The 16,187-nt window shown below is 41.5% G+C and overlaps 1 protein-coding gene and 1 long non-coding RNA gene across 2 annotated transcripts in view; one reads left to right on the forward strand and one right to left on the reverse strand.

Moving 5' to 3' along the window:
* Positions 1-16,187, forward strand: part of Pah (phenylalanine hydroxylase) — a 67,494-nt gene that overhangs the window by 47,695 nt on the left and 3,612 nt on the right. Inside the window, exons 6-11 of the mRNA XM_008832602.2 lie at positions 2,131-2,327; positions 4,641-4,776; positions 6,388-6,457; positions 10,832-10,888; positions 12,877-12,972; positions 13,491-13,624. Of these exons, the coding sequence (XP_008830824.1) occupies positions 2,131-2,327; positions 4,641-4,776; positions 6,388-6,457; positions 10,832-10,888; positions 12,877-12,972; positions 13,491-13,624 (690 nt within the window). The remainder of the gene's footprint in view (positions 1-2,130; positions 2,328-4,640; positions 4,777-6,387; positions 6,458-10,831; positions 10,889-12,876; positions 12,973-13,490; positions 13,625-16,187) is intronic.
* On the reverse strand, positions 4,108-5,747 carry LOC115070265. Its single transcript, XR_003849450.1, has 2 exons — positions 5,653-5,747; positions 4,108-4,256 (listed from the first exon to the last, which is right to left on the reverse strand). It is a non-coding gene; the product is annotated as an uncharacterized LOC115070265 (long non-coding RNA).

Here is a 16,187-nt window from a genome sequence, read left to right on the forward strand (position 1 = left end):
TGACTAGACAAACCTAATCATATGCTCAGCTGCCAAGGTGGGAATTGAGTGTCCTCTCTTCCAAAGCTCGCAAATTGAAGCAGGTGGAAGGTGCTTTACGACAAGAAGGAGAAAGAGATGCTGGGTCACTGGAAAAGCAAATATCAACCAGGAGGACATTTGGGTATCTAAAATGTCATCATTCCTTGAAATTTGTTTCAGAAATACCACAGCTTTTCTTGTTTTTTTAAACATTGGTTGATTGATTGATTGATTGATTGATTAACTGATTTATTATGTGTGTGTGTGTCCATGCCATGGTTCGTGTGTGGAGGTCAGAAAACGATTTGTGTGAGTCAGTTCTTTTCTTTTCTTTGGTCTTTTTGAGACAGGCTCTTTTAGTCCCAGCTGGCCTGGAGCTCACTGTGTAGACCAGGTTGGCTTTGATCTCACAGAGATCCACATGCCTCCACCTTCAGAGTGATGGGATTAAAGGTGTGTGCTACCACATGGGCTGTGAGTCTACTCTTTCTGCCATGTGGATTCCAGGGAACAAACTCAGATTGTCAGACTTGACAGCAAATGCCTTTATTTGATGCATGATCTTGCCCACCATGTGGATAAATATCCTTCTTTGAAATGAGAACCAGTTACCATCATAACAATCAATGAATGGTTATTGTCAGTTCCAATGTTCGTAACTTCATGTATAGTACTTTATAAATAGTAGTTTAATACTATTCACATATTTAAAAATGCTTGTTAGCCCATATATAAGCTGTACAAGTAACACTCAGAAGTATGCTAAATTGTTTTGAGGCCACACATCCAGAAAATGGCAGGGCCAAGTGTTGGACAGTTTCTATCTATTTCCAAAGTCTTTTTCTTCTTCTCCATCATCACTTAACCCTGAAACAAGCAGAGGCTTACCTCATATTGTTTTGCACTCCCTCCATGACTACCAGAAGACCCTCTGAGTTGACTGCCTTTCATTCTCAAGCAACAATCTTTCTTCCTTGACCCCTGCCCACTTTTCTGTGGAAAATAACAGTGACTTTGCTCTAATGTCCTTGGATATGGTACAATTTGAAAGTGAAGAAGGAACCTACTTTGGAAGTAGATCCATAGTTCTGAGGAAAACAGTCTCATGTTGTCCTAGACTCTGTGTCCCTGGTGAGGGGTGCAGGTCTGAAGCCCAGGGGATAGTCTCTGGTCCTCAAGGTCAGGCTTTATTTGATTTTCATTTGTTTTCACTATTCAGGACACAGTGATTCCAAACTAATACTTCTTAAACTGTAGCTTGTATCAGTCACGTAGGGAGCTTATTAAGATACACATGTCCCAGGTCTTCCCTTCTTAGAATGTGTGGAACATCATCTCACCTACGTACTTTGACAAACTTGGTATATGTAAGCATATCTTATATTTTAGCATGATTTTATTTCCTTGCTCTACCATCTCAACATCTATTTCTGTATTATTTTTACCATTGATCTAGAATTTCTTTAACTGACAAATAAATGCATATATTTATGGTATGTAGCATGGTGCTAAATACCTTCATAACTTCCCAGGAGCAGAAGTACCAAACCCAGCAGGTGCATACACACTAAACAAGTTTCAAACTCACCGCTTCAGTTCGGGGTAGTCAGCTTTGATTGCTTTCATTAACACAATACAAGGCTCTCTTGGTGCTTCCACTGAACTTTTGTGCCTTCGTTTGGAAAGAGGACGCATTCTCCACATCTCTCAGTTCCCATTACTCCCCTGTACCTACTGCTATACACCTGTATGCCCCCTGTCTAGCCCCTGAAAGTAAGTGCATTTCCACCCTGCGCTAATAACTGGACAGTTCGAAGAGCAGAAAGGCCGAATGACTTCTTAGAGCGAGAATAACATCCTCAGCACAGTTCTTGAGGTGAGAGCTTAGGTAGTTGAGCAACCGAATCACTCTTTCATGGGGGAACCAACACTATAGTGTTTCCTGAATCCAGAAATGGAAATTTTCTCTTTTAAATAATGCTTGAAATCCATTCTGGTCAGTGGTGGCAGCTCACAAATGCTAGAACCTAACTCCCTCTGCTGACCCTGTCACACTGTGTGCTCTGACTCTGCCCTGTTGGACACACCTATTTCATGTTTGTGTTCTAGTGGGCAGCTCATCCCTCGGGTGGAATACACAGAAGAAGAGAAGAAGACGTGGGGGACAGTATTCAAGACTCTGAAGGCCTTGTATAAAACCCATGCTTGCTATGAGCACAACCACATTTTTCCACTTCTGGAAAAGTACTGTGGCTTCCGTGAAGATAACATTCCCCAGCTGGAAGATGTTTCTCAATTTCTGCAGAGTAAGTCCACATCAGGGTCAAGGCCCCGCAGGGAGGGGAGAGGGTTGGGGGAGAGAAGAGGGAAGAAGAAGAAAAGTAGTTGGAAGCAATTGTGAGTTGGTGTTAGTGGTAAGGCATACACGCTGGATCTCCTAGGAAGAACCAAGTGCATTGTAGTTTGCCTTCCCTCCCACCTCCATTGTTAATCTTGCTGCCAAGCAAGGTTGCCAGGCATGGATTTTGCCATTCATCTGTCTAGAAAAGCATTTTCTTTCATACTCAAAGTCCAAGGTGCCCAGTGAGGTTCTCCCTGCAGTCACCCCTGCTATGAGATGGCTACAACGTGAGTTTGTGCAAGGAATATGCTCTTTGTGGGTCAGTGCCAAGAGTTGTGAGCTCTGAGTCTATGCATCTGGGATGGATCCTGCTTTTGACCTTCTCTGGCTGTGTAAATCTGCCCCCATGTTTTCATCTGTCAAGTAGAAACTGCGTCAGTCTTTTGGCATTCCTAATGGGGAAACTATCAGAAGGAAGTGAGATGTTGCATATAAAAGCACCTGGCACAGGGCTGGATTCATAGTCAGTGTTCAGTCAAATTTGGCTTAATGGTAATCTGAGTAGCTCAGTGGATAAATACATTATCTGAGTGATGGGTCTCTGCATAGCCTTTCCAAAGGAGAGAAATAATTTCCTTCTTTCTGCCAAGATGGTGTTAATTCAGAAAAACCTAAGCATTCAACTAACTCACATTGAATACCCACTATACACTAGCTAGAGCAAGGAAAAGTAGGGAAACAGACCCCAAGTGTATGGAAATCAAGAATTTTCTATGCATTACAACCTTGAAAAGATGGGTAACAAACCAGGGAACTAGATGACAGGGAAGGAAGTCCTAACTGCAGCAGACTGGTTAGATGACCTTCAGAGATTCTTCCATTTAAAAAGTCTTTACTTGTAGGATAAGGTGAAGAGTGAGCAGTCAAGCAGAGTGATCATCATCCTGAAAATGCAGAGTGAAGGACAGACAGCTGATCCTAAAGGCAGTCTGATACTGTGGCCAGTAGAAAGAATAATAAAACAGTAATACCAGCAGTTGGGGAGTTACATAATTGTGATTAAGAGAACAGACTCTGAAGCCAAATTGTTTATGGCTTATGACCTTGGACTGGAGCTTTGACCTGTGTCTCAGCTTCCTGATCTGTAAAGTGAGGATGAGAGCACCTCTGCCTCAGTTATTACAAGGGTTAGTTTGTGGAAAGTGCTTAGAGAAGTCTTGAAATAGATTATGTAATATATAATGCTAGCTACTGTTTTTTTTTTTTAAATCAAATTTGTAAAGCTAACTGAGAAACCAGAGGATGGGTATGGAATTGTTAGTTTAAAGAAAAACTATTTAGGGGCTGGAGAGATGACTCAGCAGTTAAGAGCACAGGCTGCTCTTGCAAAGGACCCTGGTTCGATTCCCAGCACCCACATGGCATTTAACAACTATCCGTAACTCCAATTCCAGGGAAATCTGACACCCTCTTTTGACCTCCTTGGGCATTGTACAACATGGGTGCACTTATAAACATGCAGGCAATACACTCACACACATAAAATAAAAATAATAAATAAAAATTTAAAAAGCAAAGCCATTTAGAGGATGTGGTATAGGTGTGTGGTCAAAATAGACTTCCCAATATTTTACCCTTTGATTGGAGAAACAGCTGTCAGTTCTCAGTGCTTTCAATGTGTCCTAAGAGAAAGCAACACATTCTTCTCCATGGGTCATCAAGAGAGAAGGAGTAGTAGGAAAAGGTTAAATTGAGAACATTTATTTCCTTGTCTTCATTACTCTAATCAGACAGGACATTTCACCTCACAGGATGGACTGTGTGTGGTGTGGTAGAGATGCTGGAAGTTCTCGTTCCACGCTCTGGGAAGCTGATCAAAAGTCTTCTTGTTATTCTGGAAACACAAGAAGTAGTGAGAAAGTGTTTGACCCTAATAAACAATAACAAAAGGAAACTTGCTGGATATTTTCAGTGAACTAGGCTCTATACTAAGTAATGTTTAGTTGTTACTGTTCTGATGCTTAGAATATCCTTCAGCAGTACCCATCTCCATTTTTCAGATGAGAAAACTGAGGCTCAGAAATATGAGTTTACTTATCTCAAATTAGCCAACTGGGGCCAATCAAGCAACGGGATAGAGATTGGAAGCCAAGTTCATTTGGTAGCAAAGCCTACATTCTTGGGCATTTGCATGTATTTCATCTCTACCTGGGGACTCTTAGCTCCACTGGATTCATCATAATAAGCTTTGAGTTTTACGTTCTTTACTGCTTTTCAGCTTGTACTGGTTTCCGCCTCCGACCTGTTGCTGGCTTGCTGTCCTCTAGAGATTTCTTAGGTGGCTTGGCCTTTCGAGTCTTCCACTGCACTCAGTACATTAGACATGGATCCAAGCCCATGTATACACCTGAACCGTGAGTATCATTTTCTGACTACCACTTGCCATTCAGTAGACATCAGCCCTTCCTGCTCTAAGAATGATGCTTAGATTCATTGCAGGCTGGTCCACACAATTAGCTGCCTGGGTAATTTGATCACAGTACTAAAAGAAATTCCTCTACTCTGGGGATTTTTCTCTGTCCAAATGGATGAAATTTGGATGCACAGATTGGCATATCCTGTGAGATGAGGATCTGGCTCTCCTAGGACAGCAGGGAAAGAGGCCTTATTCAAGTTCCAATGTCAGACTTCTGAAGTCCCAAACGGGACAGAAACAAGTGGCAGGAATGCTATCTCAGCATCTCCCAAATAGACATCTGGATGATTCCAGCTCTTTGCCTAGATTATATCTTGGCTAAAGGGAAAGGACAACTGACTACTGTGCTTCCTCTTGGGGTTTAGCCATCACATGAGTCACAAAGAAATTTATCCCCAAAGATCAAGAGTTTGCCCTAAGTCATTTTTCCATCTCCATCATAGTCACTGCTACTGATCAGAAAAGACATGTTCCTCATTAATGTGGAACTTCTAAAATTAAATGTAGTCTTTCTTTTTTGACTGCTGACCCCCTCTGAGCGAAGAGTAGAGCAGCACAATCTTTTAAAGATTGGGGGAAAGTGGGCACATTGTCCTTCCCAGGAAAGTGAAGAGAGTAGCAAGACTTGCCATTGGAGGAGTTCATAGTCTACAACTTCCTCATGTGTATATGACACCCGGAGGAACATTTGCTCTCGGGTTCTACCCCACCCCTGTGTGTCTCCTAGTGCAGTGGCCACGGGTGGCCACTCCTCTGTTTGCACGGGTGCCACCCCTTTGTTCTTATAGGTGCCGCAGCTGCTCCTCCCTCGCACCTGCACCCAGGCACTCCTCAGCTTGCCCTGGGCTGAGGCCACTCTTCTGCTCGCTGGCGCTGAAGCTGCTCTCGCTGCTTCTGCCCAGTCCCAGACCCCAGGGCTGGTGAGGAGACTGTGTTAGCAGAGCCATATTCAGACACAGGACACCAGGTTCAGTGACACAGATCTACTTTATTGCAGGAAGGCACAAGCTTATATAGGGGTAGTGGTCCAATCATAGCACAGCAAGTGCATAACAGACAGCGTCCTATCACAGTATAGCAGGTTTCACATTACAGAGCCTGGATTTGTGGAAACCATGTGACCCTGACTGTTGCAATATCTAAGTGTTGCAATTTGGAATTCCAAGGGTGGTGATTAGGGAGTGCCGAGCTCTAGGCTTCAGTCTCCTGATCTGCCAATGGGAGCAAATGTCACAAGGCGTTCCTTGTGGCTCCAGCGGTCAGGCCGTCACCTCAGGCCTGCTCTATGGCTGTCATTAAGGCTTTCACCCTAGGCTCAAGCCTGTCTCCCACATCCTAGGATTCCTGTCTGCTCTGTGCCTTGCCTTCTGTCTCCTTTATCCTCCTTCCTTTTCTTTTGTACCTGGTTTCAACTCATCTCAGCCTCTGCATTGTGCTTAGTCTTGAGAGTTAGGTCCCAAGTTTAAATGAGTTACTTCATTTCTCCCTGCCCATTCCTGGTTTAGTGTATCCTGCCTCTCCTCTAAGCCCTGTGCTTTCTGTCTTTCAGTGACATCTGCCATGAACTTTTGGGACATGTGCCTTTGTTTTCAGACCGCAGCTTTGCCCAGTTTTCCCAGGTAAGGAACAAAGACTTGGTTATAGGGCTAGAACTGGGTTGTTGAAATAAGTTGATCCTCACACAAGGGCTCTTACATGCTCCGTAAGAGAGGAAACCAGATGAAACAGCTCTATAATTTTACCTGGGAAGAATAGCACTGGGAAGGATGTGTGATACCATGAACCAGGCTACATCTTCATTCCCAGAACTACAGCCCGGGATGGTGGCTGTGTATCCTCTACCATGCCCTGTGGTCAGATTTGCTAATCACAATTATCTGTCAGGTATACATTAAGAGCCTCCTCATTGATGAAAATATCTCTGATCCCCAAGCTGAAGTCACATCATCTTCTAAATTCTCCTAGTACTTTCCATGTACCACTCTCTTCTAAGGCTTTGATACTTTCTCTCTTCTCAGGTTCTCAATTTGTATGTGTACTTGAACTAGATTAGATGATATTTACTAAGAATTCAGTGTCAATGGTCTGATGTATAATTGACTTAGGAGAGAAATAAAGAGCCAAATGTCTCTACACCACCATCAAAGCAGCACTTAGGTCTTGATTCATCATCTACAGTAATGAACAAGCTTAAAAATATTTACTGCTGAGTTAAAAAATTCTGCTAGTTCTCTCCAGTCACTGAGAGTCAGTCAAAAATATGGTTGTATAGCTGAGATCATGGAAGACTGAATGATGATTCTAATAAACCCATAGGCCCACGTCATACCAGTATGAACTGGAGCTGTGTGAGCTGGGACAAATTAACAGGCTGTTCTGTGCCTCTGTCTCCACAAATTTGGACCAATAAAATGCCTTCTTGACTAGTCTTCTTCCTCACAAGGAAAAATGATGATGAAGGAATGACTCATGAATAAGTGAGTAAACTCCAAGTAGGACTTTCAGAGTAAGGACATTGTGTGTGAATCTACAAGCATTTCCCGTGAGCTGGAAGAAATATTTTCGATGTGGAATGACAAAACTGCCACTTAATATTTGAAAGACACCAAACAAAAGGCTAATTCTTTGTTCGTTTGGTATGGGTGACTGTATTTGGAACATATAGGGTCTCCAAGCTAAGAAGATGTGACTTCCATGTGAACTGTTGAGAATTACGGAGCTCAGAGGCCCTTGGACTTTAGAAGTGGGAGTGTTTAGTTGAACTTTAACTGTGTTGACATCATCACTGATAGTGCAGTTATAGCTACCAGGATGGTGCTGATCACTTAGGACAGTTTTAAAACAAGGAGATGTTATTATGGCCAGATAATTACCAGCTTTCTCCTCAGAGAATAAAAACTTCTAATTTTTACCACCAGAAGCTATTCTGTCCAGTTGGAGGGCAGGTGATAGTCATCCTTAAACCATTTGCATTTTGGTAAAGCCCAGAGAGCAGTGGATAATTAATGTCAGCAGGTATTGTGGGATCATCTGTGTGAGATGATTTCAAATTTGACAGTCCCAGGCAAAGGACCATTCTATGAGAACATGTTATTTTGATCTAAAGGCAGAAATTTCTTACCACTATGGGGCAGTATGGAGCAGTAATGGATCATAGAGTAATATGGGGGAGCCCTGTTTTAGACAAGTTCTAGGATCACAAAAATTGTGGGAACCTGGCATAGTGACTCATGCCTGTAATTCTAGAACTTGGGCAGTAGAGGGCAGGAGAGCAGGAGAGCAGGAATTCAAGCTCATCCTTGACTATATGGTGAGTTTGTGGGTAGCCTGAGACATGAAACCCTGTCCTAAAAAATGACAAGAGAATAAGGCATCATTTTAACCTTTATCAATGTTTGTCAATGGATTCTGTTAGGCTCAGGACTCTGGCATATCTGGGTAGGTGGGTGGAGGAGAGGCAAGGGAATAAGCTAGTCAAAGGATGGTCTGAATTAGGTTTACTCTAAATCAGTAATTTTTCTAAGCATGGTGTAAGTCAGTCTTCAGGCTAGACTCAGAGGGGGATATAGAGATTTAGAGCAAGCAGCCTTTTGCTTCAAGGTAGAAATAATTCTTAGTCTTCCTGGAGAGGAAGCCCATGCTCAGCCAGTCTCTTGACTTTGAATACTATGATAATGAACATTCCTGTCTTTGAATAGACTTCAATGCAAAACTCAGTCTTATGTATGTGCCATCAACTCAGCATCTCCACTTGGATGCTGTATTAGTTACCTTTGTGTTGCTGTGATAGAAACACCATGACCAAGGGAAGTTATAAAAGGAGGAGTTTATTTAGTTTACTGTTCCAAAGGGGCAAGAGTCCATCATGGTGGGTAGGCATGGCAACATAGGTGGCTAGGGTAGGATCAGAAGCTAAGCACACACCTGTTCAAGCAGGCACAGGAAACAGGGGGTGACTAGAGATCCAGCAAGGCTTGAGAACTCTCTAAGTCTGCCACCAGTGACTGGCGTCCTCCAACATGACCACACCTTTTAAGACCTCCCAAAACAGCACCACCAACTTGGGAAATGTCCAAATACTTGGAGCCTATGGGGGACATTCTCATTCAAACTACCACAGATGTTTATTAGACACCTCTATCATTCTGTCCAAAACTGAATTTTTTTATAGACAAGAAGATTTATTGAACCAAACAGCAAAAGAGTAAAACCATCTTATAATACATGATAGAATAGTCTAACCAAAAAAATTGTTGCCTTCCCCAGTCTACACATAAATCAATGCCTTATCTTTTTTGTGTAGTCATTGCTTAACACTTTTCATCCTTGAATTATGAGTAAAGATTTTGTAATACAGGCCTTAGAATGCCAAATCTGAACTTTAAGTCTTCTTTCAAACCTTCTCCACCCACAGCTTTCCTTGTATGAGTCCATATCCACTCCATCCTTCCACTTCCTCAAATAAAAATATTTATAGTCACCTTTCTCTGAAGAAACCAAACATTTCATAATATTTTATGTGTTCTGCCTTCAAAAGGTATGGAAACCGGCTGTTTTCCATTACATTTCCTGATACTGATCTGGTCTCAGTCTCCATCATTTCTCACATGTTGATTTCAGTAGCCTCCTCACTGATATCCCACTCTCACCCTTGACCTCAATAGTCTATTCTCCTACAATAGCCAGAGTGACTCTTTGATGGCATAAATCATATCAAGTCCACTTCTCTGGCCAAGAGTCTAGAATGACCTTCCATTTCACTGAAAAGAAAAGCCCAAGCTTCAAAATGTCTAAAAAGGCCACATGGTCACATTTTAGAGCCCCAGTATCACCTGCTACCACCTTCTGTGCTCCAGCCACACTAGTTCTGTTCCTCTCTGTCTCTTGCAGGAACCTACCTCTCCCTTGCTTAGGGAGTTTTTTCTTGTTGTGTGCATGACACTTGGTCTGCAATGTTCCTCCCTCAGATATTAGCAGAACCAACAACAATATTCAAGTCTTTCCCCAAATATTACCTTCTCACTGATGCTTACCCTAGAACCCAACTTCATATTGCAATATCCCCAAGACTCCTCAAAACTCCAACTTGCCCATGTTTCTTTCTCCTTATAGCTCTTCTTTTCAAAGAACTTACTACTTTTTCACATACCTATGTAAACTTAATAATTGTGTATCTCATACTGGGTATGATGTTGCACACCTTTAATGCCAACACTTGGGAGGCAGAAGCAGACAGATCTTTGTGAGATCAAGGCCAGCATGGTCTACATAGTGAGTTCCAGGCAGGCTGGAGCTAGGGAGACCCTGTCAAACACGAAACAAAACAAAACAAAACAAATAAACAAACAAACAAAGCAAAACAAAAAATTGTGTATCTCTGCTATAAACATCACAGTCAAAGATCTTTGTTAATTTTGTACAGATCTTGGTACATAGGAAGTATTTAGTATTTTTGAAATGAATGAATACATGAGTGCATATATTTGGAAGGACAGAGGGGGGTTATACAAGGGATAAAGAGGTTAGAGGAATTCTGCAGTTGATACTGTGATAACTAATTGATCCACGGCATTTCAGAGCCCCCAGTTATGTGTATGTCTGAAACAATAACTTCTCTGCAATCCTCCTGTGATATTTTCAAGGTACCCCATTAAGATTCATCCCACATTATAGAAATGTCTCACTTATGTTGTTGGGGGAAAAAAAACTGAAGTACAAATATGATGTTTTAGGTCCTAGTCGTATGACTGTGAACATGTCACTTCCCTTCTCTGTACCTTAGTGTCCTCATTTGTAAAGTGAACACAAGGGAACCAAGTAGTGGTGACAGTGGTTTGTGGCTAGGACAGACTTTAAAGAACATACAGGGTCTACCTGGGTCCCTCTAAAGTCACTTGGCCATTCATCACCTTCCCATAATCAAGTGGCAGGTTGTCACTGAGGGTAAAGTTTTAAGATGAGCTGTGTTAGTGACTCTGTTTCTCCACACACAGGAAATTGGCCTTGCTTCTCTGGGCGCACCTGATGAGTACATTGAGAAACTGGCCACAGTAAGTCTCTCCTGTCCATGGAGGAATGGGTAGAAATGCTACAGGGTCTGGCCCTCAGAGTCTCAAAGATTTACTCTTTTCCTGGAGCTAGGCCTTTTGAAATCATGATAAGAGTATGGCAAGTTACATTTGCATGAATGAAGCCTTGTGTTTTGATTTTTCTTTAATTGACTGAATTTTAAATTAGCTTCATGGAGATATTTGCAATATACTTGTTAATGGAGTCTTCTCGAAAATATCCATCAGCTGTAAATCCTTTGAGCACAAAGTGTGAAAGGAAGTGATCTGGATTCACAACTCTGACCAGGGAATATTTTTATCTCTACCTCTGCACTGGAGTTAGCACTGGGCTCTCCCTCAGACAGAAGGGAGAAATGGGGCTGTGCTTCGCATTCTTACCAAACATTTCCCTCTCACAAGAGAATCTGAGGTTACTCATGATAGACACTGTGGAAACATCAGATCTGCACAGTCAATAATTTCCTTTGTTATACTTTCCAATTCAGGACATCCTTCTTTAGCTGCTGAGCCACATTTCTTACCATGTAACCATCCTAGAAGTCTGAAAAATAAAAAAAAATTATATTGAATTAAAGACTAAAATGAATGCAAATCTAGCATTGAAATGCATCAGGTTAGAAGTTCATGATTTTACTTTCCCAGAAAGACTTGAAATTTCCAGGTCTTTCTGACCATCTGCTTGAAATGATATTTTTTTCTTCATCTCTAAAATAGGGCATAATAGTTTATGCCTTGCCCATCTCAAAAGTATATCATGAGGGGCAGGAGAGATGGCTGAGCAGTTGAGAGCAGTGGTTGCTCTTGCAGAAGACCCACGTTCGGGTTCCAGTACCCAAATAGTAGCTAACAATCATTGGTAACCCCAGTTCCAGGGAATCAAACTCCCTCTTCTGGTCTCCATGGTCTCATGCACATAGTGTACTTAACATTATGCAGGCAAAACACTCATACACATAAAATAAGAATAAATAAAATATTTTTTAAAAACATGTAATGGGAGTCTAAAGAGTTAAAGTTATGTGAACCTGAGCTTTTACATACCAGATTCCTTAGAGAAACAGTTTTCAAAGAGGCTTTAAAAATTTTCTAGGTAAAGTCTTAGAATTCAGAGTACCATGTTATCCTCCTTATAGATGATGAAAAGATCCATCATATTATTGATACACTGAACTGGGAACAGCCCCATGTCATGTCTCTGCCTTTAATTTGCTGTATTATTATAAGCATGTTGCCTTACTTTCCTGCAGTGAAGACTAATTATTGTATATGAGGAGATCATGTTGACTAGGATCTGACGGCCTTCCTGGGTTTACTGTTCTGTAGTCTAACACACAGACTTACCTGTTAATCCACCCCTAATTCTAAGACTGTGGCCCCTCCATCAGCTAACTCAGCTTTAAGAGTCTCTTTGCCCTGGGGTTCCAAGAGTCTCTTCTTCAGTTCATGCATCAAAGGAATGTTGGACTAGGAGGTGCTGAAAGAAAAGGATCTGATTATTTGCGAAGATATACCTAGTGGTTGACCTCACCCCAAGTTTTAGCATAGAAGATGGAGTGTGCCCCTCACTGATTCTCTCACTATTCAATCCCTTACCCTCTCACTTCTGTGCCTGATAGAATTACTGGATAAATCCTAACAATTTAAGAACATCTTAGAAACCTATAATTCTGGTTTTTGCCATAGAGAAAAAAAGCAAAAGGATTAGAGAAGTAGTTCCAAAAGGAACTTGTTGGGAATGTCTTTGGGAACTATATTCATACACTTTAATGTGTCCTGTCACACTGTGATTATCCACTATTGATTCATCAGGTGGGTGAATACAATGAACCACAAGACACAGAAATGACCCTAGGTAACACTGATTCAGAGAACATTCCTGGACAGTCTCCTACTTGGCAGATCTGCCTGGTGCTTGAGGATCTGATGCCTTCCCCATGTACCTATCTTTAGCTTGCTTTCTGTTCCAGATTTATTGGTTTACTGTGGAGTTTGGGCTCTGTAAGGAAGGAGATTCCATAAAGGCATATGGTGCTGGCCTCCTGTCATCCTTTGGAGAATTACAGGTATTATTCTAACAGAAACCAAACATTGACACAAGTGGTGGGTACTGAAGACCATTCTCATCCTCTAGGTACTGCTAAAGTACTGTTAGTGTATGTTTGAGTTGTTCCTCCTCAGGTGATTGGCACATTAGCAACTGATCTCAACTATATTGTTAGAGATAGAAATTTAACTACACAGGGCTCTGTGGAAGAGGAGCTTCCTGATCCCAAGGTTGACCCAGGCACACAATTTTGTATGTTTACAAACACATGCCAGAATATGTAGTTGGATTCAGCAATATCTGTTGAACTCCTTATTGGAAAGTGGTTGGAATGAATTGTTAGCCCATACTTAGCTGAAGGTTTTAGACAAGCTATGAAGAACTGAATCTAGTATGTTCAAAACAACCCAGTTTACTGAATTTGCACTTAGATAAGGAACAAGGTTGAGACAAGAAAAGATTTGGAGATGGAGAGTGGAATGCATTAAGGAACACAGATCCTTTTTTAACTAAAAACTTCCTATTGGATATCTACAGTATTGCTTATCAGACAAGCCAAAGGTCCTGCCCCTGGAACTGGACAAGACAGCCTCCCAGGAGTACAGTGTCACAGAGTTCCAGCCCCTGTACTATGTGGCAGAGAGTTTCAGTGATGCCAAGGAGAAAGTGAGGTGAGAAGGCCACCAATGAGGGCCACTGGCTCTGTAGGTCTTTTGACTCAGGATGGTGATGCTGATCTGGACTGCAGTGCCCAGAAGAACTTTGCACAACAGATAGAGTTTCTTCCCTCATGATCTCCACATTCATCCTTTCTCCCTTTCTTAGGGGACTGGATCTATTGATCCCTGCAAGAACCTTGCCAGCTGGTTTCTGTTCAATATAAACACCAAACCAAGTCACAGAACCCCCTATGTTCATAGTGGATATGAAAATTCTCTCCACTAGATCAGCCAGATGTCTCCAACCTTGGGATGTACTTTCTTCCTTCCTTCTATTTTCCTAGATACTGACATGGTTCACTTCCTTACCTTCTTTGGACCTTCACTCAAACTTACCTTTTCTGTATATTTTATTAACCAACTTATAGTCATACATAACTAATTGTAGAGATAGTCCCAAGAAAGTGTCATTAGGTGATTTCAACATTGTGTATACACTACAGCATATTACGTATGCAAACTCCAGATGATGGAGTCTATCACAGGCATAGGCTGTATGGCGTATAGAGGGGATAGCCTGCTGCTTCTGAGGCTATGATATACCAGATAATACAGGTTGTTAACATGCAATATCTTTATGTGTCTGGTGGTGCAGTGGGTTGTTTGACCCTTACATCAACATAAACACATGAATAATGGGTTACACTCTGACACTGCATGACTGATATTACTTGGTGATAATTATTTTGCAACTCCATTATAATTTCATGGGACCACCACTGTGTATGTGCATCACTGACCAAAATAGGATTATGTGATACATGACTATCTAAATCTCTACCAACTCCTGACATCAGGGTCTCTGTGATTTTTTTCCCTAGTAATTATTAGCTTCTAATATATAATTTAAGCATTATAAGTAGAATAACGTTTGTTTTTTAGCTTCTAGTGTTTTCTCTGGTCCCTAGTTCCTAGAACAGTGTCTAGCACACCTTAAGCACTTAGTAAACAGTTGATGAAGGAATTTCTATCAGAGCACTTCAGCAAGAGCTGACAGTGGTACCAGGACTTGGAGACTCTTGGCTAGATCTTCTCAGCTGAGAGCCCTATCTGTGAGCTCTGCAACCTTTGAAGCAGACTCTCATCCAAACAAGAAACGGTCCTTAAAGAGAGTCTACCTGGATATGGACACCCTGATATGTTACCACTTTAAGAAACTACCTTATGGTGCATGATGAACACAGGACATGTGGGTCTCTGCAGTGTCAGTATTTTATGCACTTGGATTAAGTAATTAAAGCTAATGCTGTCCCATCAGCCCTCTTGGTTTGGTCTAAAACAATCTCTAACTTTAGTTGAGGGACTATTGGGGAGAGTTTATCTTCTTTAAGGGAGTGATGCTAGATAAACTGAACAGGTTCCAGTGGATGAAACGCACATAGAGGGACATCTGGGAACAGAAACTTGACTTGATAGGCCTTAACATATATGACATAATGCACGAAATCCTGTGGGTGGACTACAGGGGGAAAGATAGAGGAGGGAGTCTAAATGTGATTCAGATGTATTGAATGTACAAAAATTAATAAAAACACATTGAGAAAAAAGAAAATAAAATGATCCCCTTTCTCCTTCTATCTCTAAGATCCCTTTTTACCTTTCTAGTTTTGTTCGCTTCAGACTTTCACCTTTCTCCTGTCTCCAAAGAGTCAGCCATGCTATTTTCAAGCCCCCTTTTAATATTATGGATTTTCGTGGATTACTCCATGTGGGTATTTAATAACAACATAGTTACAGCAACAAAAATAATAACAAACAGTGCATGCCTAGCACTTACTTTGTGTCAAACACCGTTTTAAATGTGTTTTATATGTTCATTACCTTTCAAATAAGACTGCAATGTTTTCAGATGCATTGAAAAGGAATGGACGTCATCCAGAACCAGGGAGAAGCTGGGCTGGGGTTTGGAACCACCTAATGAAGTTTAGTTATCACAAGCAGCCTACTATATCAAGATCCCATTTGGATGGACTCTTCCAGAGAAAAGTCTCTCCAGAAAGTGATAAGTCCGGTTCCAGCAGGGAAATACTTGCCAGGACACAGGCCCTGGGCTGAGGGGCAAAATCAATTTCGTTCCATTCTGCTGAGGGGCAACTCACAAGTCACAAAGAACACTAACAAGGTTCAAAAGAGGGAAGGGGTCTAGGCATCCCTGGGAATTTCTTGGTGTATAACAGACACTCAACCCTTGGTACTTTCATTATCACTACAGTGTTTTATAGTGTTTTATTATACTCTTGAGAGCTGTGCTTCTCTGTTTGTATTGATTGTCAAGCATTGTAAAGCTTGTATTTTTTCTATAGTATTCTTTGGCTAGGTTTCATTACTCTTATATTATTTAATGTGTTCATGATTTTATTGTATTCTGCACTTTTATTGTAAGCAACCTGACTTTGGGGAGCTAGATGATTAAATGTACACACACACACACACACACACACACACACACACACACACACACACACAGAGGCTTCCCCATATGGACACACTCAAATTCTTTTTTCTTTTCGACCTT

Source organism: Nannospalax galili, unplaced genomic scaffold (assembly GCF_000622305.1).
Source record: "Nannospalax galili isolate Female #2095 unplaced genomic scaffold, S.galili_v1.0 scaffold415, whole genome shotgun sequence".
Taxonomy (NCBI): Eukaryota; Metazoa; Chordata; class Mammalia; order Rodentia; family Spalacidae; genus Nannospalax; species Nannospalax galili.